Source organism: Ambystoma mexicanum, chromosome 3p (genome assembly GCF_040938575.1).
Source record: "Ambystoma mexicanum isolate Mex_15411 chromosome 3p, UKY_AmexF1_1, whole genome shotgun sequence".
Taxonomy (NCBI): domain Eukaryota; kingdom Metazoa; phylum Chordata; class Amphibia; order Caudata; family Ambystomatidae; genus Ambystoma; species Ambystoma mexicanum.
In genome coordinates this window covers 876252451-876280036 of record NC_090925.1, presented here as the reverse complement: position 1 = coordinate 876280036, position 27586 = coordinate 876252451, and the positions used below count along the sequence as shown (strand labels likewise).

Here is a 27586-nt window from a genome sequence, read left to right as displayed (position 1 = left end):
CATTCTCCTGCTGCTCATCCTGGAGCAGCCTGCTCTATTTACCCCCCTGTAAGGCCCCACCCCCCGGCCCTCACCCCCTGACATCTGACCTTCCCATGACTGAAGGTTTGCCTTCTCTAGTAGGGACCCTGCTGTCCCCTCGGGTCTGATGCTTTCCCCTTTCTGGGACCCTATTCATTCATCTCATCAGTGTGAAAAAAATATTTTTTTCAAATAGAGTGCAAAAAATATAGTTTTTAAAATTCGTTTGATAAAAATCATTGTAATGTAGTGATTAAAAGCGATCATATGACTTGATACTGTTCAAAGTTAAAGGCGTTGGGTGTTGGAGTTGGAGAAGGCAGAGATCAGGGTTGTGCAAAGGGGTGGGATTGAGGGGGGGTGAAGGGGCAGTAAGATGGGTTCGGGGAGGGGGACCGGTGGCCTATAAATAAAAATGATGTAACACATTAGACACATTTAATAATGATATGTGGTGGGAAATGGGATGCTACATATTTTTTGTAACTGTCTTGTTATGCCATAAAAGTCCACTAGATGGCGGACCATGACAGAGAAACAATGTGATACGAAATTGATTACGAATGGAAAAGCGTAAACGTTTTCGTTATTTATTTAGAACGCTGTTTTATTCGCGATGTAATGACCTCTACTCGTCTGGGACACCGCTGTATCTGCCCCTGCTGGCAAAGTAGCTCTCGTGGCCAGCCTCTTGTAGGACAAATGCTGGTCACTGGACTCAAATCGCAAACTCCCCTCCAGCACATTAAGCAGACCGCCATCTGCATTCTGCCCCCTTCCCATCCATTGGGCTGGATCCCCACCATCTCCCTTGTCACTGTCCTATCGGTCATTTACTTGCCGGGCTTCTCCTGGGTCCCCTCTCCTGCTGCTGTCATGCACTTCCCCTGATCCCACCACCCATTGCACTTACCGGAGCTGAATTACCAAGGACTGAGAATGACCTGCCTTCCATTGGGTGCCGCAAAGCGAGACCGTCCGCAGTGCGCGCCTTACGACTCAACAGTTATATATTAATATATATTAATACATATGTATGATATTGGGTCCAGGCAAATAGAGCCTCCAGAGAGACAACACCACTTACAATTTTAAGTATGATATGAAGTCATTTCAAAGCCAACTAAAACACATGGTGGCATAGGTCAGCGCTCCAATCGGTTATCAGCCGAGGTTCAGCAAATCACACATTAGTCTGATGCAGTTTCAGAGTTTCATTATTCAAAACTAGCAACAGACTGTATGTAGATATGACAGGTTTGCATCGGGTAGGTCGAATCTTCAAGGCTTTTATGAATGTTAGGAGCCCTTCTATACGGTTTCTGTCCGTCTCGGGAGGATAGCTCAGGGGCAACGCGCTCGCCTTGAAAGCAAGATAGCACGGAGCAACACAGGTTCGATCCCTGGGTCTGCACTTAGAAATGTCCACGTTATAAAGCACCAAACGTAATCTGCTAAACGGTCTCATTTTCAGACACCACCCTACTCCATGTTTAATAACTGGTGTTGATGGGTTCGTTCCAGATGGGCCTGCCAGCCATTGGGTGCATAATTGAAGCTGAAGTTGGCAACATCCGCATTATAAGACATCTTATGTATACTTTCTGCTGGGCAGCTGCGAGGCCACACGGTATGTAACATACATGTATGCATCGCCGGAAATGGGCACGTAAGCAACAGTTTCTCACATGCGTTTCCTTATAAAAGAGAGACTGGCACTAAGGAAACCCGTTCATGTTGTACAGTGTCTATTAACACATCACACCCTTATCACCATCCAGTGTGATGGGGTGACGAAAAGTATGTTGTGGAATTACAAACAATCTGCTAAAATTAAATTCATATTTAGCAGCACTGGCATGACACTTTCAGAAGTACAACAGCGATCCCGGGAGGATAGTTCAGCGGCAATGTGCTTGGCCTGGAAATAAGAGGACACGAAGCAACACAGGTTTGATCCCCGGGTCCGCGCTTAGAAACCTCTGGGTATTAAGCGTGTTATAAATATCCAACAAAGTCATATTCCTGTAACAGCGCCTCGATGCCCCCGGCTGTGTGAGTGCTTTAAAAATGCAAATAAAATAAAATCAATGTGTTTCACTAGAATGAGTAAACACAGTTTTGATTGCTAAATCTACGATAAGAGACGTAGCAGTCTACACGTTATTGCTGAACGCTTGTGAGCTACGCCAACTCGGGTATCACCTTCCGGTCCCAAGATGCCCCGTGCTAAATTGATGGTGAACCTGCACATCCGAAGGCTCCCAGACTTCCGGATTCATGCCGTAGAGCCCAAAGAATAAGACTGGAACGTATCTGTAGTGGTTTTGTCACCATGGTATGGTTTTAAAGGCAGAATACAGCTGCTAGACTGATCATAGGCACATATAGATCCACACACATTTCACTGAGTTTTCTATCACTCCTTCAAGGACCTATGTATCGCTCATCAGGCCTTTATCATGGTTGCACCTCAATTTATCCAAAATAAACTGATCCCCTACATCTGTGGTCCTGTGCTTTGAGTTGCAAAACTCTACACAGTGGCCTCACTTTCCATCACACACAGAAAGGTAATTAGGCTTCTTCATTTCTAGCTCCCACATTATGGAACTCCTTATCGGGTCCTAAGTGAAAATATTTTTTTTAAAGATCTTTTCATTAAAAGACCGATGTAGAAAGACCGCCCCGTGAACGGAAGGAGCGGTCTTTCTAAATCGAACTGTCGCGCAGGGGCTGACAGGCAGGTTGGGACCCGAAGCGCAAGACCAGGAGAACAGGTAAGTGTGTGGGTGCGTGTGTGTTGGTGTGTGTGTTTTGTGTACTTATGTGTTTTGGTTTGGGGAAGTGCAGGGTGGGGGCTGGCGCTGAGAGATGGGGGTTCGTGTGTGCGTGTGTGTTGGTGTGTGTGTTGAGTGTATGTATCTGTTTTGGTTTGGTGGAGTGGGGGGCAAAGTGTGGGGGGCATGGAGGAACAATGGTAGGTTTGGGGGGGGTGAAACCCCCTGAATATAAAAAAAAAATGGAAACCACATTTTAAAGGTCTCAAGATAAAAAGACCTTTACAATGCCCGTTTTCCAATCAAAACAAAATCGGTGAATGTAAATCGGTCTTTTTCTCTTGAGACCTTTAAGAAGAGGTCTATTTACATAGAGCTCTTTGTTGCACTGCTTACACAATTCTTGCATCACTCTGCTTTTAAGAAAGCTATTGGGTCTTTCACTCTTTCTACTAAAATCCTCCTACTTAGCCTCTCTCCCTAGCAGCTATTTATCCAAGACGCCGACTAACTTTATAAAACACACCACTATCGCACACTATCATACCAAGTCCGGATCTCGACATGGTTCTTATTTGTCAATGAGTTAGCACACATATGTCATTAAAGAACTTGAATGAAAGGCAGTTTTTTATATGTGCTCATAATGAATAAGGGAGTTTCAGACCTCGTCAACAGAAGAGCTATCTATGCAGGCACAAAGTGACAATGGTTTGGCAAACACACCCAATATTTCTTCCTGCAGCCTTGAGGAAATGTCAAATCAATCAAACCACTGGGGTGCCTGTAAGCACCAAAATCTTCAACAGCCAGACCATTACATGCATAGGATGTACTAATGTTGACATGAAGCAATCTAAATTGATGTACACTTGTTGCGAGCACTAATATAGTGATTTGCAAATAAGACTAGATTCTTTGGTAGGACAGGTGGTTTAGGAATGTGTTTCATACTATCACAGGGTAACACTCTTCTATGCATTGCAGGGTATCATTGTCACTTCGAAGACTCTGCACAGAATGTGAATCTATAACTGATTATGCGGCAAAAAGCAATACGTTAATTACCAGTAACAGTAGTTCTGTACCATGATAATTTACAGATTTGTATGAAGACCTCCCTGTGACGCTGATGAGACTACAGAAGCATTCTTAGTGGTACATCAGGGACCCTTAACAGAAGAGTGAAAAATAACAAACCAAGGGTTTCAGGGATGTCTAGATCACGGTGGGCTTTTGGTCGAGCGTCAATGAACCATCATAAGCCAGACATGCTCATGGTTGATGGCTAGATTCACAAAACCAAAAGCCATTTCTTGTCCCAATACAGAATGATGTACAATACAGGTCATCCGGGTGACTTTAGAACAGGTTCCAAGCTGCAGGTATAGTAACGTCTTTGATCGCGTGCCTCTTCTAGGTGATTGGTAACAAAGAGCTCATTAATGAGGAACACTCTTTGAGTGAAGGGAAATCAGAAACATATTCTCCCCCTTCAATCCAATAAGAAGCCTTTTGAAATCTCACCGGGTCCCAAAGAGCCACCTGCCGCTCACTCATCCGGCTGAAGCCTGTGCTGAAGATCTTGCCGTCGGAGACAAAGATGGTACGCACCGGCCGACTGCCTTCGTGCGGCTTATCTTTTTCCTGAGAGATAGGGTGAAAGAGAAAGTACATATGACATTCCAAGAAAAACAAAGGTTTGTTGTAGGTTTGTCAGATGTCCATTTGTCAGATGTCCAACTTTCTCCAACCCACCCTGCAAAACACTTCTGCCACGCCTTCGGCCATGAGTTCCGCTGATCTCACATGCTGGATATTTTTAATTTGAAATGGGTGAGTTGTGACTAAATTAAGATGGTTTGCCACTCTTTTGACCAGCTAATCCCACCTGTTACTAGTGCATCAGGGTTCAATGTGATTTTACCGCAGCAAAAATATCGCGGCCCTCTATACTCCCCATTAAATAAATTACTACCCTAACCCACCTCCCACATATACAGCGCAAAAAAGTAACTAATAAATCCGTATTTTCTGCAGCGATAAAATCACTGAATACCCTAAAAAGGAGACCCTGCAGTGCTGCTCTCAGAACAGGCCTGTGTCTGTAATACTTGCTACATGTGTTCAGAAGAAGTGGCCTACACCGGTTACTGCTTATCCCCCCCCAAGCCCTCTTTGATTCCGATCCTTAAATTATGCTCACCGCCACAATCTTGTTCTGACGTGGGTCGATCACTCGGATCTTCTTGTCCTTGCAGGAAGTACACAGGAGGCTCCCGTCATAGTTCCAGGATGCGCTGTAGATCATGTCGGGGTGCGTCTCGTCCAAGGTGATCACCGCCTCGCCCTTACCCACGTTCCAGATGATGAGCACGTTATCGCAGCCTGTGGAGAAGGAGGCAGTCACAGCTGGTTAGCACATGGACCCCTGACTCATCGTGAGAGGGCCCTCTATCAGGGGTCCGCTCTTGGAGCCGAGCCTTGCCAACCAGAGCACTCATTGGCAGGATGCCAATATCACTCTATGACTTGTATTTCCCGGTGTGCCATTCTGGTCTGGAATGCCCAGCCACTTGCTCATCACCATGTCCACAATAGCGCCTACTTTAGGAGAGAGTTTTCTGTACTAACATTTGAAATGTTGCAAACCAAGTATCAAACCTTTCTACTTTATCGTTACTATATCATGCTCCATAGCTCTAATTCCATGTGCTTTTGGGTCAAATTATATTCCATAGTCGTAGGACTCCTAGCCTGGATAGCCCAGAACAAAGAGGTGTAAGGAATATAGCGCTACTTCCAATCGTATTTCATATGGAAGAACGCATTTCACAGTAACCAGAACTGATGACCTTGATGTGCCTGTTGTAGGCCGCTCGCGGACACAACTTGGTTTTGTCCACTCCAATGGAGCAATCACTTATGGCTGACTACACTGAACATCTTCCCATCAGAAATAATGACCTTGGTGTGCCTGCTGTAGGCCACTCGCCTGGCACCACTTGGTTTTGTCCACTCCATTGGAGCAATCACTGATGGCTGCCTACACTGAACATCTTCCCATCAGAAATAATGACCTTGGTGTGCCTGCTGTAGGCCACTCGCCTGGCACCACTTGGTTTTGTCCACTCCATTGGAGCAATCACTGATGGCTGCCTACACTGAACATCTTCCCATCAGAAATAATGACCTTGGTGTGCCTGCTGTAGGCCGCTCGCAGACACCACTTGGTTTTGTCCACTCCACTGGAGCAATCACTGATGGGGGACTACACTGAACATCTTCCCATCAGAAATAATGACCTTGGTGTGCCTGTTGTAGGCCGCTCACTGGCACCACTTGGTTTTGTCCACTCTACTGGAGCAATCGCTGATGGGGGCCTACACTCAACATGTTCCCATCAGAAATAATGACCTTGGTGTGCCTGTTGTAGGCCGCTCGCGGACACAACTTGGTTTTGTCCACTCCAATGGAGCAATCACTTATGGCTGACTACACTGAACATCTTCCCATCAGAAATAATGACCTTGGTGTGCCTGCTGTAGGCCACTCGCCTGGCACCACTTGGTTTTGTCCACTCCATTGGAGCAATCACTGATGGCTGCCTACACTGAACATCTTCCCATCAGAAATAATGACCTTGGTGTGCCTGCTGTAGGCCACTCGCCTGGCACCACTTGGTTTTGTCCACTCCATTGGAGCAATCACTGATGGCTGCCTACACTGAACATCTTCCCATCAGAAATAATGACCTTGGTGTGCCTGCTGTAGGCCGCTCGCAGACACCACTTGGTTTTGTCCACTCCACTGGAGCAATCACTGATGGGGGACTACACTGAACATCTTCCCATCAGAAATAATGACCTTGGTGTGCCTGTTGTAGGCCGCTCACTGGCACCACTTGGTTTTGTCCACTCTACTGGAGCAATCGCTGATGGGGGCCTACACTCAACATGTTCCCATCAGAAATAATGACCTTGGTGTGCCTGCTGTAGGCCGCTCGCAGACACCACTTGGTTTTGTCCACTCCACTGGAGCAATCACTGATGGGGGACTACACTCAACATGTTCCCATCAGAAATAATGACCTTGGTGTGCCTGTTGTAGGCTGCTCACTGGCACCACTTGGTTTTGTCCGCTCCACTGGAGCAACCACTGATGGGGGACTACACTGTACATCTTCCCATCACTGAATGAATGCTGGACTTTTAAAGCACAGCTCTATGAGCTCAATCCCCAAAACGTGCTTCCTATTTGAAAGAGAAGGAGTGAATGATATTCGGCGCTTTAGTGCAGAGGGACTAAGTGTTGCATTCCATCTAGAAACCTTAGCAGAGCTTACACCGGTCTCCTTCAGGGAACTGCAAGGTGGTATTGCCCCCTAGATCTGAAAGCAGTTGCTTCCAAGCACAGACTACTGGAGAACCACCTCCTTTTCAGGAAAGCACAACGCACCCTCTCCTTCTTGATGGCTTTACAAGAGCGACTCTGAAACAATCTATGGTCAATGTGGCTGTGAATGGCTCAACTTTCCCCACCATGAAATGATCATGGTGGGATCCTACCATATTACCAGGTATTCTTTATAGGAGAGGGGATCCCGCTGGATTGCTACACCTACACCTCAAATGCTGCTGGTAAGATAGAGACCCCTGGCACTTTCTTCCTAAAGCACACCCATCTTTTGCCCTTCGGGGGCAGGAGCTGGTGGCCCAACTGGCACATCCTGCTTCTCCCCATGTCGGACAGATGGATAGAGAACCTCCCACATCAGGAGGGTTTTTTCAGCAAAGACCTCTCTTGCACTTATTCAGGAAAGCATCCTCTGGAATGGCTGCACTCCCAACCCTCATTCTACCCCCTCCCTTACCTGGTGGTAATCTTGATTGTCACTCCACCTCTCTACTCCCCTGCCCCTGCCCATTGGAAATCTGAAGCGGCATGCAGCACAACATAGAGCACCAAAAATAGTTAAAAAGAGCTAGTTACTCTCTGGAAGATGGTAACATGTAAACCAGTTCATTGCAAGTCCTCTTGCACTGCAAAGAACCAGCCTCCTTTTCTCTATGGGAGGTGTGGAGCAGGCTTTCATCAGATGGATGGCCTGTTGGGCTCAGGGGAGTTTAGCTGTTTTTTATGTTGATGTTTTTCAGTCATTTTTAATGAGATTAAGGAGTGTCATGTTGTCAGGAATCCTTGTCACCTTTGGTTGACAAACACTTATACATTGCACATTTCCAAAGGAGTTATCCCAAGATGTATCTTGTGTTTGAGACATATTTGCAATCAAAATGTCACCACATCCCTTCATACCCTCATGCTCCAATTTCCACGCCCCCACCTGTAGGCTATTTATTGTAAAGATGGTGCTCACCTCTGCCACATACTTTATTCATCATAGGGAGTGCCATTTGGTGAATGCCAAGGGGCGAAGTGGTTAGGATTACATGATATCTTTCTCTCTACGTGGTTTGACATCCTTCATTCCCTTCCTCCATCCATCAGTGACTTCAATTTTTGAAACGCAGTGCTTTTGAGTGGACTGGTAATTGGAAATGGGTTTGCCATACAGGTACAGGCACAGCCAGAGGTGAAATGGGCTACTGGGAAATTAGGATATTCCCTGGTAGACCAGCGTCATTGAAAGGTCAGTCACCTACTTATTGGCTCTGCCACAGACAGGCACACCTTTCAGAGCCTCCTAATACTGTGAGAATGACATAGGTTCCTGACAGGCTGCTTTGCCAACGATGGAAGCACAGACTGTCATGCAGTGTTTCTGACATACACCGCACTCTCCTTTCTATACATGCGACACCTGCCTGCACCGTGCTCTCATTTAGACAGCCAGCCAAGTGACAGATCTCTTATTTCGTTTCCAGTTTGCTACCATGTGGGGCTATTGAAAGTTTGCCACCCTTACAGTGTTGTAACTCCGAGGCTGGAGATGACCCCTCTTTCCCACAGCCCTTTTTTTTAAATAAATGTCTACAAGCAGTAGCTTGACTAGCATTCCTTTTCACCCTGCTATATTGGAAATTCCCAGGGCTGGTGTTGAGCAGTACTTGCATTCTATTCAGCAGCATGCCCACCAGTCTGTGCCCCCTTTCCTATTGGCACGGTAATCGGATGGAAATTAAGCTGCCTTTATAGTGCCCTCCTAGACATGGAGAGCATCCATGGGAGTAACTCCACTTTGAAAAGCATCGAATTTTCCCTTGGATGACTCACCTTGGCAACTCCCGCCTCAACCATGCCAACCTATCCCATACAAAAGGGCAGATCTCCTGCCTCTGAGTCTCCCAGATTCCCACAGCCAGAAACAAAGCTTCACAACCCAATCAGTGCTCAAGTAGCTCTCTGTTTCATTTATGTATTTTTGATGGCTTTATTTTAATTTATATAGCACTTTTATCCAAAGCTCTACACATAATGTTAATGTTAATGGGTCTTGTACTGTGCACTCTTGCCAATTGCATTGTCTCCTTGCAAACTAGCCGATTTGCGATAGGAGGAGGGTTGCTGTGTTTGTTAGTGGGATTGAGAGGGAGTTGAGCAAGAGAGCCTTGATGTGCTGTTGGCAGCTTCAGTTCGGAGAAACCGGTCACTGAGCGTTGGTGTGTTTTCAGTTGGTATCCATTATGTGGTGTTCAGGTGTGATTGGTTTGTTTTCATCTAGAGTGGTGTGCAGTGCATGTGGTTTGTGGTGCAGTAGAGGTTGTTTAGTTCAGAGTTTGAGGGTGCAGATGTAGAAAGGTGTGTTTTTAGTATGGTTATTTAGTGGCAATACATTTCCCACACCAAACATTCCATCTAAACACAATACATTTCCCAACACCAACTGTTAAGTCTAGTGCGATGCATTTACCACCCGAGCAATTTATCCAGGAGAGACACATTCCCTGTGCCCAACTTTCCATCCAAGTGCAGCATGGATTCTGCCCCCAGCCATTCCGGGTGCAACGTATTTCTCCCCGCTGCAGTCCATCTAAGTGCGATATAACTCCCGCCCCTAACCGTCCATCCACGTGAGACACACTTGCCGCCCTCAACACTCCATCCAAGTGCGATACACTTCTCGTCTCCAACAGTCCATCCATGTGTGACGCATCTCCCATCCCCCGCAATCCTTCCCAGTGCAACACACTCCTCACCCTTAAACAATCCATCTGGGTGTGATACATGTCCTGCCCCTAACAGTCTATCGAAGTGCAATGCATTTCTAGCCCCAAACAATCCATCTCAACTAACCCAGCATGATACAGAAGTTACATAGTGCCTGTCTCATGGTAAAGCAGTGTCGGGCTCTCCTATAGCTTTTTGGCCAGAAGTAGGGTCAGGGTGGTTAAGGCAGGGGTGAGACGCAGCTGATGTGTGGCTAACTGAGGCTGCTGTTGGGGTCTGGGTGTAACTTTACAAGTTCTATTCCTAAACATGCCTTTGTAGGAGTCTTGAGTGATCCCACCTCAAGATGGAGGAAGTGATATTCAGCGCTGATTGGCTGTTTGGTACCTGTGAGGTTGTTTGGAATCTTGCAAACAATTCTAAACTGCCTTTCATCCAGCTTACAACCGGAGCAGGTCAAAGCAGTTAGAGCTCCAGTAATAAACCACAGAAGAAAACCCAAGAAAACCAAAAGGTTGTTTCCAGAGGGTTCAGAAAGAGCTGAGAATAAAGTGGAAAATCAGAGTCTTCAGCAGGAAGATTGAGATAAGTGTTGTAAACAGTTAAATGACTGATGAGAAAGTTAGAACTTAAAAAAGACTTGGTGAATCTGATGTATATCTAGTTGCTGTGTTTTGCATAGTAGGCAAAGTAGTTGAAGATTTCACAAAGTAATGAACTGCAAGTAGAATGAACATTTAAATTCAAACTGCAAACTGCTTATAATTTGCACAAGTATCAACTATACCAATTCTATGCGCATGAGAGAGTCAGCACAAGTTACTAATTCCATGCGCGAGTGAGTCTTCACTAGTACAGATTAAAGCGTGCAAGGGGGTTGGTGTTGTATTTCACATGTGAGCAAAGAGAGAAAGAGCTTCATCGTTGAAGGCCCTTTGGGGAAAGGACCTTCCAATATGTGCACGAGTAACACACGTAATACACAGAAACCGGTTTTGGAGGTGAAAAATAAGTTTGGTTACGAGCACAGTGTTTCGGGCAATATTTTGAGCTTCTTGAACCTATAGACCGCATGGAGAGAGCTCTATCTAGGTACGGATTCAAAATTTTATTTGGACATTCACTGAAAATGTAGCGTGAGGTCATGTGCAATTGAAAGTAAAGGTGAAGATATATTTGCTACTGTTAAGCGTGAAGAAAAGGACTTCCTGAGCCTAGAATTTTCAGTAAAACATTTGTTGCTCACAACCAATGTGTAAATAGTTGTTTAAGGAGGCAAGACAAAACTAACAGAATTCAAAGCCTAATCTTATATGTAATAAGGTTTATTTTAGAAAAGCACGGAAGGATTCCTTCAAGGAATTTGCAGAAAGAATCAGCAGCAATCAGGTTCTTTAAGAAGCTTTTCAGCAATAAGTAAAGGCTTATTGTAACGCTCACCTGGTTCCCACGGGGGCGCTGGTCTAGTCTGGATTACTGCGGCCTCTTCTAGCGTGATGCGCAGGACCCGGAACACCGATTGGACAGGACCTCCAAATCGTGCTTGCCTGGCCCGTAGGAATATCCTTCTGCAGATGAGAAAGGGGATTAACAGTCTGGAGAATAGTGTGGTAGCTCCCCCCTTTCCCCCTTCGTTCCTCTCTAACTTCCTCCAAACCCCGGTTTAAGCTCACCTTATGGTTTGGAAGGATGAACTCTCCATCCTGCTTCTGGTGCAGGGGCGCGCGTTCGTCCAGTTACTTCACTGGTTTTCAGAATGGCGCTGGCAAAATCCACTTGACTTTCCTGAGCGATGCGCCGTAAGTATGAAAGTTCAAAGTTCAAGTGAGGCCCCCTTTATGTTGTCTTTCTAACCTGTGATCTGTCCTTTATTTCAGGTACAGAATGAAGGCGATGCGTCGAGGGGTTAAACTGCCGAGGTGAGTAGTGATGAGGGCGATCCCTCTAAATGTCCTTATCATTCCCCAGAAATGTCTCTTGTCCTTTCCCCATAGGGGCCGGGGTACGGTACCTGCCAACGGGGCGGCGCTGACCCGAAATGTGGAAGAAAGGCCGGTAAGTATTATGGCTGTTAATCAGGCTTTCCTTCTGTGTTCCTTCTGCTCACCTTTTGTTTCTTCCTCTCTCCCCTAGGTGCAGAGATGTGGCGTCCGATGCTGACAGCCGCGATGGAGCCGGGAGATGTCTCGAGGACAGGTGAGTGAAGCGTGGCGCTGCAGCGAGCAACGCAATGCTTTTAAATGGAAGTCTTTCTTCAGGGATGCTGGCAGAAGATTCCGGATGCAGGTAAGAAGTTTGAAATAGTCCTTGGTTTTCACCTTTCTCTTCTCTTCCTTCCTTGCAGGTCTTCCAGGTTCGAGGCGGGTGTGGCTGGAGTCCAGGAGCAGGAGCAGACACGGTGAGCGTTAAGCTGCAGGAAGCAGAACAACGCGAAGCATGAGCTGCTGTCTGGGCGTGGCTTAAATAGCCTCCAAAGAAGTCCCAGGTATGTATCCTTCCCCAACTAGTTATGTATCCTTCCCTGGCCACGCCCGAGTGGAAAAATAGTCCCTATGAAAAAACAGTCCCTTTCAGGTCTCAGGGAGGCCTGAAGCGTGCAGCATGGTCTGCATCAGGTAAGTGCACAAAACACCTCCCTTTATGAGCCTGGCGCCTATGGCGCCAGGACTGATGTCCAACATGAGCCTGGTGCCAAAGGCGCCAGGACTGAGTCCAAAGAGCCCCTATAAGGGGCCGCTGGGCTTTTACCCGAGGGCATGATGCCTGCTTCCGGTGGTGCTGGGCCTGGCCTGGTGCTCCGGGGGTACGCATCATGACAGCACTCCCCCCCAAGGCCCCTCCCAAGGTCGTTCCTTCTGGAGGTTTCGGTTTGTTTGGGAAATTCCGATGGAACCTTTTTACCAGCCGAGGTGCATGTACGTGATCACTGGGTTCCCAAGACCTTTCCTGAGGCCCGTACCCTTTCCAATCAATTAGATAGAAAAGTTTTGATTTTGAGATCTTAGAATCCAAAATGTTCTTCACCTCGAATTCAGGCTCCCCATCTATCTGAATCGGTTCTGGTGGCTTTGTTAATCTGGTTCCTGGGTGCACTGGTTTCAAAAGTGACACATGAAAAACGGGGTGAATCCGCATGTTAGCTGGTAGATCGAGCTTGACTGCCACTGGGTTGATTATAGCTTTGATCGAGTAAGGGCCTAAATACCTTGGATTAAAAGTTTGAGGCCCCTTGAGTGATAGGTGTTTGGTAGCCAACCATACTTGATCCCCTATTTGGTATGGAGGCGCCTCTCTTCGATGCAGATACGCATTCTTTTTGTATTTCCCTTTCGCATGTTGCAAATGTGCAGTTGCATCCTTGAAGGCTTGAGTAATCGTAGAATGCAAATGGTCCTTTGCGGGCATTTCAAGGCTCAGAGGTGAGTCCAAGTCTGAAGTACGAGGGTGATGTCCATATGGGGTATAAAAGGGGCTCTGACCAGTTCCAGAGTGTATCGAGTTATTGTATGCATATTCAGCCACCCATAAAATGTCCTTCCAATTACCCTCCGATTGGTGCAACATACATCGTAGATATTGTTCAAGGGTCTGGTTCGTTCTCTCCGTCCGACCATCGGTCTGTGGGTGGTGGCTGGTCGAGAGTCTTATGTCGATTTGTGCCAGTTGACAACACTTTTTCCAAAAATGAGAAATAAACTGGCTTCCCCGATCGGAGACTAGTATGGACGGGAATCCATGCAAACGGATGATATTTTCGAGGAATTCCTTGGCAAGAACAAAGGCTGAAGGTAATCCTTTCAACGGAATAAAGTGGGCCATTTTGGAAAATAAATCCACCACGGCCAGAATAGTATTGTAACCATTACAAGAGGGCAGGTCTGTGATAAAATCTAGTGACAAGGTGTACCAAGGTGCTGGTGGAATGTCTAAGGGCTGAAGAAGACCGGCGGGTCTTGTCTTTTGACCTTTGTTTTGGGCACAAACTCCACAGGACATCACGAAAGATTTAATATCCTTTCGCCAGGAAGGCCACCAGAATTGTCGTTTAACCTTTTCCTCTGTTTTGGCAATGCCAGGATGTCCTTCCATCAGGGTATCATGATGACGGGAAATAACCAGTTCTTGCAATTCCTTTTCTGGCAAAAATAAGCGTCCTTGGAAGTAAGGTAAGTCATCCTTGACTGAAAAGTTAGACCCCCTTTTGATCCAATCCTGCAAGGCTGAAGAGTCCAGGAATTGTTTCACTTGTGCTTGAATGTCTTCAAGGGTTTGTAAAGTGGTTATCCCCAAAATTCTTTGTTCGGGAATTATCGGCACAGGTTCTGAGTTTGTGTCTATTTCTTCCATTCCAATTCGGGATAGAGCGTCCGCCTTACCATTCCTATAGCCGGGGCGGTAGGTGATTACAAAATCGAACTCAGCAAAGAACAAAGCCCATCGGAGCTGTCGAGACGATTGAGCCTTGGCAGTTTTTAAATATTGTAAATTTCGGTGATCAGTGATCACGGTGATGGTATGCCGGGTGCCGAGGAGATAATGCCGCCAAGCCTTAAAGGCGGACTTAATGGCTAATAGTTCCTTATCGGTGATCGCATAATTTATCTCCGGCGGCGAGAACTTTCTGGACCAAAATGCTACGGGGTGCAGTTGGTTGGTTTCAAGGTCTCTTTGAGACAGGACAGTTCCCATGGCTAAGCTGGATGCGTCGGTTTCGACTATATATGGGAGATCGGGACGCGGGTGCTTCAAAATAGGTGCGGACGTGAACTTAGCTTTCAATTCCTGAAAGGCCTGTTCGGCTTCCTCGGTCCATTCAAAACGTTTATTTTATCGCAAGAGTGCAGTGATGGGTTGCACCACACGTGAAAGCTCCGGGATAAACCTGCGATAAAAGTTGGCAAAACCAAGCATGCTTTGGACACCTTTCACCGAACTAGGTGATGGCCATTTGAGGATGGCATCCACTTTCCGTGAATCCATTCGGACCCCTTTAGGTGTCAGGATGAATCCGAGAAACTCAACCTCGGTGGTATGGAAAACACATTTTTCCAGCTTGGCAAACAGTTTGTGTTGGCGCAGTTTCTCTAGGACGGCCCTGACATGCTTTCTGTGATCAGATTCCGAAGAGGAGTACACAAGAATGTCATCGATACACACGACAACACAGACATCGATGAGTTCCCGAAGGACATCGTTCATGAAGAATTGGAAGGCTGCAGGCGCGTTGCACAACCCGAAAGGCATCACCTGGTATTCGAATAGTCCATATTTTGTACGGAAAGGCCGTTTTCCATTCGTCGCCTTCTTTTACTCGTACCAGATGATAAGCCCCCCGGAGATCTAACTTGGTGTATACGCAAGCGTCCTTCACCTGGTCAAGGAGTTCAGGGATCAGAGGCAGAGGGTAACGATTTTTAACAGTTATCTGGTTCAATGCGCGGTAATCGATACAAGTTCTAAGGTCGCCTTCTTTTTTAGGCACGAAGAACAAAGCTGAGGATGCCGGGGACTTTGACGGGCGAATGAAACCATTGGCGAGGTATTGATCTAAATATTGTCTCAAATGCAGATTCTCTGGTTCAGTAAGGGCGTAAATCCTGCTACAAGGGGGTTGTGCACCGGGCACCAGATCGATTTGGCAATCGTACGATCTGTGGGGAGGTAACGTGTTGGCCTGTTCCTTTTGGAAGACGTCCTGAAAGTCTTGGTACTCTGGAGGTAGTTGCACGGGGACAGAGGTTACTGATGCTAGATTAATCTTTGGATTTTCTGGGTAGCAGGTTTGTGCACAATCCGGGAAGGTTATTCTCTTTGCTCGCCAATCAATTCGAGGATTATGTGTCTCTGACCAAGGGATTCCGAGAATAAGTTGAAACTGTGGAGCCTTGATTACGTCAAACACAACTGCCTCCCGATGGCCATCCGGACCTACAAGTGTCACCTCAGCTGTGGAATGTGTTACCGGTCCAGAGGCAATTTCGGTTCCATCTACTGTGGTGATGACATCTTTGTTGGTTTTAGGATGCAGAGGGAGGTTTATCCTAGAGACCAATTCTCGATCCACATAGTTTCCTATAGCCCCGCTATCGATGTATGCCTTTATAGCATGCAACCGTTTAGGCTGTTCCGGATCTACGAGGACCATTGGCACAATGAAATGCGAGGTCTGAGAGTTAGTTTTCAAGCTCGGCAAGCGGACCCCTACGCTTGCCGGGCGTGGTCGTTTCCCGATACAGAGTTTCCATGGATTTTATCAGCGGCTCCTACCACCTTCTTGGGCGGCTTAACCGGGCAATCTCGTAGAAAGTGTCCAGAGGACCCACAATAAAGGCATAATTGCATCTGTCGTCTTCTTTCCCGTTCTTTTTGAGTTAGGGGTCCTTTAACCCCTCCGATTTGCATAGGCTCCGAGCCATCAGCCCCCTTGGGGTTAGCGTGGGTCTTGGCCAACACCCGGGTTTCAAACTTGGACCGATCTGCTTTCCTGTTTTGCAGCCTGTGATCCAATTGGACCACTAAGTCTATATATTCAGTGCATTCTTGGGGCGGATTTACAACTTGTGCCAGGACATCTTTAAGTTCTCCGCGTAGACCGCGATAGAATAACGTGATTCTTTTATCCTCTGGCCAACCAGTTTCCACAATTAGTCTATTAAAGGTTGCAATGTAGGATAGAAGGTCTTGATTGCCCTGTCGCATAGATAGAAGTTCGTCATCCAGAGCCTGTCCCTGGGAGTGTCGAGCAAATAACCTTTCCATGCTTGTTTAAAATCCTTGAAAATCACGAAGAATCGGGTCATCTTGAGTTACCAGTGGGACTGACCAATCGGCAGCACAGCCGCTGAGATATGACAACACAAAGGCTACCTTGGTCTGATCATTAGGGAAGGCCCCAGGTCTGCATAGGAAGTGCAAACGACACTGATTCATGAATACGGCGAATCGTTTGGGGTCCCCAGCAAAGCGTTCAGGTGGGGCCAGCAGCATGTTTCCAGGTAGATTAATCTGCACCGGGTTACTGGAAACCACAGGAGCGGGGTTCCCCCCGGAACCGGATAAAGGAGTTTGTCCAGCTTGACCTTGCAAAAGCTGTCTAGCCAGGTCATCAGCTCTATCCTTTATTACAATCACTTCCCTCCTGAGGGCACTAGTCTCTTGACGAGCGGCGTGTACTTCGGCCCGTAATTCCCCCAGTAATTGGGCCAACTGGTCAGTTTCGGAAGTTTCCATAGCGCCTGGGTGGGAATTTGTAGGAAGGCTTCGCGTTCTGTAACGCTCACCTGGTTCCCACGGGGGCGCTGGTCTAGTCTGGATTGCTGTGGCCTCTTCTAGCGTGATGCGCAGGACCCGGAACACCGATTGGACAGGACCTCCAAATCGTACTTGCCTGGCCCGTAGGAATATCCTTCTGCAGATGAGAAAGGCGATTAACAGTCTGCAGAATAGTGTGCTAGCTCCCCCCTTTCCCCCTTCTTTCCTCTCTAACTTCCTCCAAACCCCGGTTTAAGCTCACCTTATGGTTTGGAAGGATGAACTCTCCATCCTGCTTCTGGTGCAAGGGCGCGCGTTCGTCCAGTTACTTCACTGGTTTTCAGAATGGCGCTGGGAAAATCCACTTGACTTTCCTGAGCGATGCGCCGTAAGTATGAAAGTTCAAAGTTCAAGTGAGGCCCCCTTTATGTTGTCTTTCTAACCTGTGATCTGTCCTTTATTTCAGGTGCAGAATGAAGGCGATGCGTCGAGGGGTTAAACTGCCGAGGTGAGTAGTGATGAGGGCGATCCCTCTAAATGTCCTTATCATTCCCCAGAAATGTCTCTTGTCCTTTCCCAATAGGGGCCGATGTACGGTACCTGCCAATGGGGCGGCGCCGACCCGAAATGTGGAAGAAAAGCCGGTAAGAATTATGGCTGTTAATCAGGCTTTCCTTCTGTGTTCCTTCTGCTCACCTTTTGTTTCTTCCTCTCTCCCCTAGGTGCAGAGATGTGGCGTCCGATGCTGACAGCCGCGATGGAGCCGGGAGATGTCTCGAGGACAGGTGAGTGAAGCGTGGCGCTGCAGCGAGCAACGCAATGCTTTTAAATGGAAGTCTTTCTTCAGGGATGCTGGCGAGAAGATTCCGGATGCAGGTAAGAAGTTTGAAATAGTCCTTGGTTTTCACCTTTCTCTTCTCTTCCTTCCTTGCAGGTCTTCCAGGTTCGAGGCGGGCGTGGCTGGAGTCCAGGAGCAGGAGCAGACACGGTGAGCGTTAAGCTGCAGGAAGCAGAACAAAGCGAAGCATGAGCTGCTGTCTGGGCGTGGCTTAAATAGCCTCCAAAGAAGTCCCAAGTATGTATCCTTCCCCAACTAGTTATGTATCCTTCCCTGGCCACGCCCGAGTGAAAAAATAGTCCCTATGAAAAAATAGTCCCTTTCAGGTCTCAGGGAGGCCTGAAGCGTGCAGCATGGTCTGCATCAGGTAAGTGCACAAAACACCTCCCTTTATGAGCCTGGCGCCTATGGCGCCAGGACTGATGTCCAACATGAGCCTGGTGCCAAAGGCGCCAGGACTGAGTCCAAAGAGCCCCTATAAGGGGCCGCTGGGCTTTTACCCGAGGGCATGATGCCTGCTTCCGGGGGTGCTGGGCCTGGCCTGGTGCTCCGGGGGTAGGCATCATGACACTTATAGGTACATGGGGTAGCTCTGAATGGGGTTCATGTAGATAGCCAGCTATTGTACAGTTGGGGGAAATAAATTAATGATTGTGTGTGTTTCATGTTTAGGTCTGATGATCAGTTGCTCTTCTCAGGAGGTTCAAAGTTGCATGGGTGACTAGCAGAGACCTGGTTTTGTTATTTTATCCACTTCCCCTTTCCCCTCGGGTTTGCCTGCGAAGCAATTGGTAATTAAGGATTGTTTGGTGGGAGAATCTAGGGGGTTTGGAGGGTTCATCATCCACTCCTGCAGGAATGAAGAGGTGGGACCTAACAAGTAGGGAGCTTAAGGCTTAGCTATACTATTAGACTAGATGCAGACGTGGCTAACCTACACATACAGGCTAAGTGTGGAAGTAGCTCATTTACACAGTTAGTATTGCCTAAGCAGGTAAGCTAAATGCAGGTAGATATATGATATCAGGTCATTTAGACTAGAGGGGTTTTCGGGAGTACATTGGTGATTGTACTCCCCACTTTTCTGGTAGGTTTCTCTTGCTGGATTTTGCATGGTTTAGCACGTTGCATTGTGTTGATGGGGGTAGGTCCCTTTGCTCACTCTTGATTCATGTCTGGTGTATTCGGTTAGTCCCTAGTTTTGTGGGGTTCCTTTACGTGTATTTGTTCATTTCAGGGGACGTAGATGTTGCTCAGGTGTTTTCATCCCCTTTGGTGCTGAAGAGTCAGGTTTTTAGAAGTTTTCAGAATTTTAGATGATTAGATGATCCTCCATAGTTCGTATTTATTTCGGGAGAGAGTTCCACAGTTTAACAGCTATGCAAGAGAAGGCTGATCATCCAAGTTTCTTTCTTGCATAGAGTTTAGGATCTAGGCGGATGTTGTTGCTGGATCTAAGTGTTCTTGCGGGTTTGTAGATAGTGATTCACTTTTACATGAATTCTGCTCCCTGGACGTGGATTGATCCGTGTGTTATGCACATTCAAAATAATGTGCTCTGAGCTGCCTTGAATATTCCCAAGAGGGAGAACATCTCCCATGCTAGACGCGCTGCACACTGGGTCCCCATCAAAGAACGCATCATTTTTAAGACTTTAGCCATAACACACAACTGCCTTTCTCTCACAGCCCCCTTGCATCTCTCTGAGAAAATAGTCAGAGCCAGCTCTTCCAGACCCAAAAGATCACACTATTCCAACCAACTGTACATCCCCACTATCAAAAGGGCCAAAGCAAGCAGAGCCAGCTTCCCTTTCATTGCCCCAAAACAATGTAATGCCCTCCCAAATTCACTTAGGAATGAGACCTTCCACCTGTCATTCCGCAAAGCCCTCAAAACGAGGCTCTGGGATGTCATAGTTGTTTACTTGGATGCTGGCTGAAATTATGATTTATGTTTTGTCCGGGTTAATTTTAAGGTTATTTGTGTACATCCATTCGTAGAGTTCTTTGAGACAGTCTGTTAGTGTGGGGTTCTCTTTATTGCGTTGATTTTTTTAGATGATTTGGGTATCGTCTGTGTAATTGTAGCATGTGAGGCCGTGTCTTTTGATTAGGTTGATTAGGGACGTCCTGTAGATGTTGAACAATAGTGGGGATAGCATGGATGATTGTGGTACTCCACAAGTGGTGTCCCGTGGAGTGGATTTGAATGGTTTTTGCCATATTGTTTCTGTTCTTCTGGACAGGAAAGATATAATCCAAAGGAGCGCTGTGTTGCAGATTCCTATGTCCTCAAGTCTCTTGACGAGGGTGTTATGTGTGACTGTGTCGAATGCTGCGGAGAGGTCGAGTACTAATAGAACAAATCTGTACAGTATCAGGAAATGATTTACATTATAAAAATTCAAATACCATGCAAATCAGGACCAGAAGGATACTCATGTGTGGAAAAACTATGTGAAGTAGATTTTCTTGTAAGCATTTTTTTGATAATGATAAAGTGAAGCAATAATGAATATCGAATGATAGTGCATCAAACAATTTAGTTCCTGAAAGTTGAAATGAGCGAAACTGTGATGAAGCACAAGGAGGCATTGCGTAGAAAGCAAAGCCTGGGTAGAAGAAGTCTGTTCCTACACGGCTGGGAAAGGGAGGAACATAAGGGGAATCCATTTAAAGATAATACAAAGTAAACAAACCATGCAACAATAGGAAGCCAATGAAGAAAGTCAAATAAACTGACATATTAGATGAATGACTCAAACCACAAAGGATCCAGACTGAAGGGTGCATTGAAGATTGAAGAGAAAGTACTGTTATGAATTGTATATAATTGATAATGACACACACAAATGACTGATGACATTTGATTGTGACAAGAGTCCAAAACAAAACCGAGATTATGAGCGGGAGCGGTGAAAGACTCAGAAAGAGGGAGGGGGCGTTGGGGGAGGAAAGAAAAAAACTGAAAGACAAATCATTGAAGGAGTAGCAAGAAGAAGGGGAATTTATGTTTTCTTAGGATTTAAGCACAAGTAACGTGTAGCCATCTAGCGTTAGTGGTCAAAGATGGCGGGAGCGTTGCTCCTCTACTTTTTTAAATTAAGTTTTACTGTTCCTATGCTTTTATTTGAAAAAGAAACCATTCCGGAATGGTTTCATTTTAAAATAAGAGCGTAGGAAGAAGTTGAAACATGCGCTTCGAGCGCACTACACTTAATGTTCCCTTAGACAGCATGTGCATGTGTTTGGGGGTTTGTATTGTGTGTGGGAGGGGGCGTGGTGATGGGCTTTGTGTGGAGTGCGCACAGGCCCGCGGGGAACATTGTTCCACTACTTGTTTTCGCACACTTCGACCACTGTCTATCATCAAATTCAAGTGCCTTTGTCGTACCCAAATGTATGTCCCCTTTAGAGCACCATAGATGACAAGCATTTTACCTTGGGAAGCTCCCTGGGAGTAGCACAGTGTATTCTGCATCCCCACATACCCAAGCGGACAGTGTTTCATATTTCAAGGACTTAGAGCTCCCTACTGATATTTGCAGAGAGACAACCTAACCTGAATTAAGAAAGAGGCTGAAAAGTCGCATTTTCTAACAATTATTACAGCACTTCCTCCATGAGGAGGTGCCTTCTTTTCAGTCAGTTTGTCATGCTGAACTGCATGAGCCTTTGTATTCATTTCTGCATTAATTCTCCCTCCTGTAAAGCCTGGAAGACGCGTCAGAACCACCAGCCATGGTCCTTGGGCATCCCCATTTGATGTGGCTCCAGCTATCTCTGGCCCGCTCCATCCTAAGCCTAATGGTCGGGGTGCGTGCCTCGGGACGTCCTCTACCTACCTGCACTCAGCAGGATGTTCTGCGCCGTTGGGTGCCAGGAGATGATGCCCACCCGTTTGGAGTGCCCCTCCAAGGTCACGATGGGTTCCGTTATGGATCGCGTCAGCCCACCATCTGGAACCTCCCAAACCTTAGGGAGAACGAAAAAAGCTGTCACAAAAGCAGTTGCACTAATGCTGGGACAAAATCAGAAGTTATGGCAAAATGTTCAGGCCTAAACCACAGATCACACAAGATACTTTTTCAAAACAGTGAGTTTTATTTATTTAATTTTTTATAATGCGCCTAATACCATACCTGAGTTTGGTTTCTAAGCACGCATCCGGGATTCAAACCTCTGTTGCTCTGGTGGTTTTGTTTCCAAGACCAGCACGTTGCCCCTGTGCTATCCTACATTAAGATGTTCTTAAAGGAGATATATACCCATGACAACCTATTGTCCAAGTCATTGGCTTTTAAAGATACTATGGATGCATGGAATGTATTCTTTTGTTCAAAGTATCGTTCCTGGGACACACATACAAGGTATTACGCTGTTTATTTGCTCTTACTGTTAAAACATGCAAAGTGTACCTGACTCTTCTATTCACATGTTAGTATGGGGAAATATTCCCATGCCAGCCTATCATCATCTGCATTGCTTATTGCGGATGATATGTACCACTATCACCTTATTCTGTTCACTGGGATATATAGGCACGTGACATCTAGATGCACGTGGAGTGCCTTCCAGAGCAAGCCCTACTCCTGACCCCACAACTCCGCAGCAAGTGCAGGAAGGCCAGGAGAGGTCGGCCCCAAGTAAAAGGGCATTGGGCAGATTCTGAGGCAACCAGCCTGGGGTTTTGCCTCAGCACCGATTGCCTGATCACAGCTGCTCTTTGCCAGACAGGGATGAGGAACAGGCATACGTGGACAGCACCGGTGCAGGGCAGTGTGAGTCTGAGGACTGCACTCAGCCTGCTCCCCTGTATCGGGAAATAAGATCGATCAGGGATGTTCTTGCGGTACGACGTCCTTCCATCACCAGGCATTTCAAAGCCTGTTATTTAAACATGTACACAATAACGCAAAAGTTCATCGAATTATTTTGGGGGGGTGGGAAAGGGCAAATAAGTGGTTGTGGGGTCGGGTATAGTTAAACATAGGTGCAGGACGGGGAGATTGGGAGGACCCCACCCCCTCCCCCAAAAAAAGAAATTGATGAACTTTTTTGTTATTTCATACCCGTTTAAATTGCAGGCTTTGAAATGCCTGACGATGAAACGACATAGAACCGTTCTTGCACATCCCAAATGCGTGATATCCTAAACCTACACATCTCATGTCTCCTAGAACCTGCAGCTTGTACACAAATGTTATATTATACTATCTTGCATTTGTATAGCGCCTAACTGCCATGAATTGTGGGTTTAAGCGCTTTTTGCCTGCCACAGAGGCAAAGGAGGTGTATCATAGAACATTTAGCAGTGGTAGGGAGGAGCAAAGTTGGGTAGATATTTGGGGTGAGGGATAGATAAAATGCTCAGAAAGGCATTGGAAGGAAAAGATGGAGGAGCAATGTGTACAAATGGACTGAATTTATTGAGGAACTGAACTGTATTCTGTGGGACAGCTGCACCAAAAGGAGAGTCAGCTGAAGAAAGCCGTTTGCCACGCCAGGGAGTATGTCTGGAATGTACTCATCTCATGGTGACCTAAGGCATGTTGAAGCCACGCCCTGGAAGACACAGATGGCAAAGCCCTTCTATTTACTTCCTTCCCTAGGTCCCCAACAAACATTTGGGAGGAGTTGCATGTCAGAAATCCGAATTTGAAAATGAACGGAGTAACAAGGCAGTCTACATACCCCATGAAGGTCAATAGGGGCAGGAGTTACAGCAAAGTTAAAAGGAGGACAGGCGAAGTCCATCCCGTGTTGGTTTATTCTAGTGCCACCTATAAGAAAAACCTATAGGCATAGGGGTACAAATAGAAAGGAGAGTGGATGTGAGAAGACCATGGCTTTTGGGTGTTATTTGCCTCTTTACCCATATAGCATAGTAATCCTATAGCCATTCCCAACCATTCCTTGCCCAAACACCCTGCTTTGCGATCTTTCAGCCAGTTCTAGTTTGCACTAACATCTCCTTAATTTCTTCAATATGCCTGCGTACCCAGTAATTACTTGAAATCTAACAAACATCGCTGCAAGTTATTATGTCTGGACCCACAGCATCAATAATACACATAGTAAACAATGCAAATCCTTTCACTATGACTATTTTTTTCATGTTAACAGTCTGAAAACACTCTCTTGCAGACTTGTGTAATTTTTCAAGCAACCTCAGGTAAGCAATTTTGGTGACTTTGCTGTGCTTTTTAAGATGGTCATTGGAGTCACCCATCTGAAACCTCAGTAACACCAACATAATGACATATGTATCTCCTACATATCCAGTAATTCCTTGCAAATTAATAAATGTGTCGATATGTTAGTGTTTGCAGAGCCACAACATTAATAACAGCCATAGCAAAAAGACTTCTATTCACCATGGTGCACTGAAGTCTTTTTACTATGTCTGTTTGAATGCCGTCCACATTTAAGTGATTTCAATGACGCAGTAGCCACGGATGGTGAAAAGCGGTGTCCCTTCCCCAATGCCAGTGGAGCCCAATTGAGCAGTACTCCCTCGTGTAATCCTGTGAACCTATTCTGCTTTCAGTATTCAGAATATATGTACCTTTGTCGAAACAAACATGAATATCTGGTTTACCACTTGTCAAATGAAAGGTGGTTTAAAAAGTCCTCTGCCCATGTTGCTGTGAAGGAAGTCACCTCTACTGTAGCGTTACACTTAACCCTAGTCAGCTATTATGTATCAACTCCATTATTGTGCTTGACTGGTTCGAATTTGAATGAAATTACTGACACGAGGAAAGACCCATGAAATGGCAAGACATTGGGTTCACTACATTTTGTTGGTTGTCCTCAAGGCATAGACACCCTGTTTGTTTTCCATTGTTCCTGATACATTGCTCCATACATTTTAAACACCAGAAAGTACAAAACAATCATGTATGTAAACAGCACAAAAATATAGCCCCACCCACCCACCCACCAACCGAACGAACGAACGAACGAACGAACGAACGAACGAACGAACGAACGAACGAACGAACGAACGAACGAACGAACGAACGAACGCGGATGGTCTCATGACCTCACAACGCAGATCAACATCACAATGCCTACAACTACACAGTGCCTGGAGACAGTTTCAGCTTATACCTCTACTCCCCAACCAAGCCCCGGGTAGGAGCCCCATTCGAGATCACACTAAACACAAAGAGAAGCAACCCTCAGCCGCTCAGCCTGTCAACCCTCAAGCTCACCCAGAATGTTCCACAGTTACTTTGGCCAATGGGACTTTAAAAAATCTTTTCTCCTTGGGAAAACCGGTTGCCAGTAATATGCAAAGCCACTCGACCCGGAAAGGTCTTCCCCTTGAAGAACTGTTTACACTCTTTTTTTCACATGCTATTTCCCTTCAGAAGAGGGTCCTAAACGCATGACAGAACGGTGGGGTTTAAGCCTTCGAATTGTCTACATTTACTGTAAGAACTTTAGTCTGTCACCAACACCAACATGCGGAGCGGAGCATACGTCACAACCAGCGCTCCAAAGCAACTTCTCATCAGCATGTAGATCTCCATGAAGCACACAAACTATAGAAATAAAAATACATACAAAATAGGCTGACTCTATGGCACTACCTCTGGAGCTTTGATTAATAAGAATTATTTTCAAGATCCTTTATGAAGTAACTGGGTCTTTGGTCTTGTCACTGTTTACATCCCAACGCGCTGCTCTACTGCGTCTTGTCTTTAAACCGTGTCCTGGCAGACGACATCCGTACAAGCTACGAATTTCATTGCCTTTTTGGAGTTGATGTATACCCAATGAATTGCTTAGATGGAATCAATGTAACGCTTCTGCACAGCTAACTCAATGCATCCATTTTCTTTTACCATCAAATATATTTTGGATTGAAACACTGATGATTGCCTTAAATTTAATAGTCTGTTTTTCATTTCCAAACAGTGCCAGATTATCCATTAGGCCAGGTAGGTACCGGCATTTTGGCCCCACTCCTTTTAGGGGCCTTGTGAGAACAGATCAAAATAAAGCGGTGCAGAAAATTAAAAACGTATTAGGAGATCATTTGCGAGGGGGAGCCCCCGGCATTTCGACTGCCTAGGGGCCTCCGCTGGCTTTAATCCGGCACTGTTTCCACATGCAGTAGCTCAGGTCATTTTGGGACACTGACGCGCTAAAGCATGACTAGCCTGCATGAGTGCTACACAAATGCCCAATAATGAAATACATGCCCGTTGCTGGCTGTGTGAGGGTCTGTTGGGAGTTGTGCAACGGTCAGGTGGGAGATGTTACAATGTCAGTTGGTAAAGTTAGGGTCTCTTGGGGGCATGTGAGAGGAGGGTTAGGGTATGTGTGGATGAGATGGAGGCCAATGGAGGGGTCTTTTGCAGTCATACAGTTGCTGCAGGCTGTCTGAGGTTCTTTGGAGGATGTGCAAGACTCAATCTGATAACGGGGTTGGTATATTTCTTACAGGTGGTACAGAAACTGACCTGTGTATAGGTGTGTCCATCAAGAGGAGCATCTTGTGCACAGTAATAATGGAGAAAGAGTTGCAGAGGGAGGAGAAATTGCAGCGAAACATATTTTCGGAGTGAATGAGTGACAAGGTTAGGTAAAGCCCCGCATCTTGGGCCTCATTACGAGGTTGGAGGTAGCCATGGCGCTATTAGCGCCGTGGCTGCCTCCAAACTCGTTCCGACTCCGCCCTGGTGAATGGAGCAATTACCGGTCCATTCCATGGTTGGCGGGACCGGTAATTCTCCATTCACCAGTGCCATTCCCCATTCCCATTTGAGCCCCCATAGGGCTCAATGGGAATGGGGAAGGCGCTAATAACGGTACCGCAAATTGCGGTACCGTTATTAGCTCTAGAGTTCCTTTGTGGGTCCCGTCCTTAACACCTGAAAAAAACAGGCGGTAAGGAAGGACCCGCAAAGGGAACTCATAGTAGGGCGGTAATCCCTTACCGCCCACCTCGTAATGAGGCCCCTTGTCTGACGGAGAGGGGTCCTGTAAGAAAATGGAGAGTTGGAAACGGTATCAGGTAATATTATCCCCACCAATAATATCGCCATATATATGGTCGTGGGGTAAGGCCAAAAGCAATATTATTAATGGGGATAATGTATGGGGTTATTGGGACCGGGGGTATCGCTCGCTTCATTAAAAAAATGATGGGGGTTGTGGGGGTGTCCCCCGCAGGTTCCATGGCTTAGTATCATCACAATAATATGGCGATATTTTTGTATGGCGATATTTTTGCGGGGATATTATACATGGAACCTTGGAAACATAGCCAAGGTTTCATGGTGAAAGTGTTCCCACCATCTCCATCCTGTTTTGCTATCATAAATACTCTGGAGTGAAGAACAATGTCCACATGCAGACTGGCCTACCCTAAATGATGCCCAGCTTACAGAGAAGAGTATGCACTAGGGTATGTCGGGAGGAATGAAGGGGACTCTATGATCGCCCTGGATTTCTCCAAGGTTTGGGGTTTCTGTGAATGGTGATGTATAGTGGTTGGAAGGAGAGTGCTCCCCATATTACTGAAATACAGGCGCAGCACCGGTATGTG

General features: G+C 46.3%; 1 protein-coding gene across 1 annotated transcript in view; it reads right to left on the bottom strand.

Annotated features, from left to right (window-relative positions):
- The window catches only part of LOC138581046 (coronin-1A-like), a 170789-nt gene that overhangs the window by 48717 nt on the left and 94486 nt on the right, over positions 1-27586 (bottom strand). The window contains exons 4-6 of the mRNA XM_069652073.1: positions 21867-21996; positions 5008-5189; positions 4329-4448 (exon numbers count right to left, since the gene is read on the bottom strand). Coding sequence (XP_069508174.1) covers positions 4329-4448; positions 5008-5189; positions 21867-21996 — 432 coding nt within the window. The remainder of the gene's footprint in view (positions 1-4328; positions 4449-5007; positions 5190-21866; positions 21997-27586) is intronic.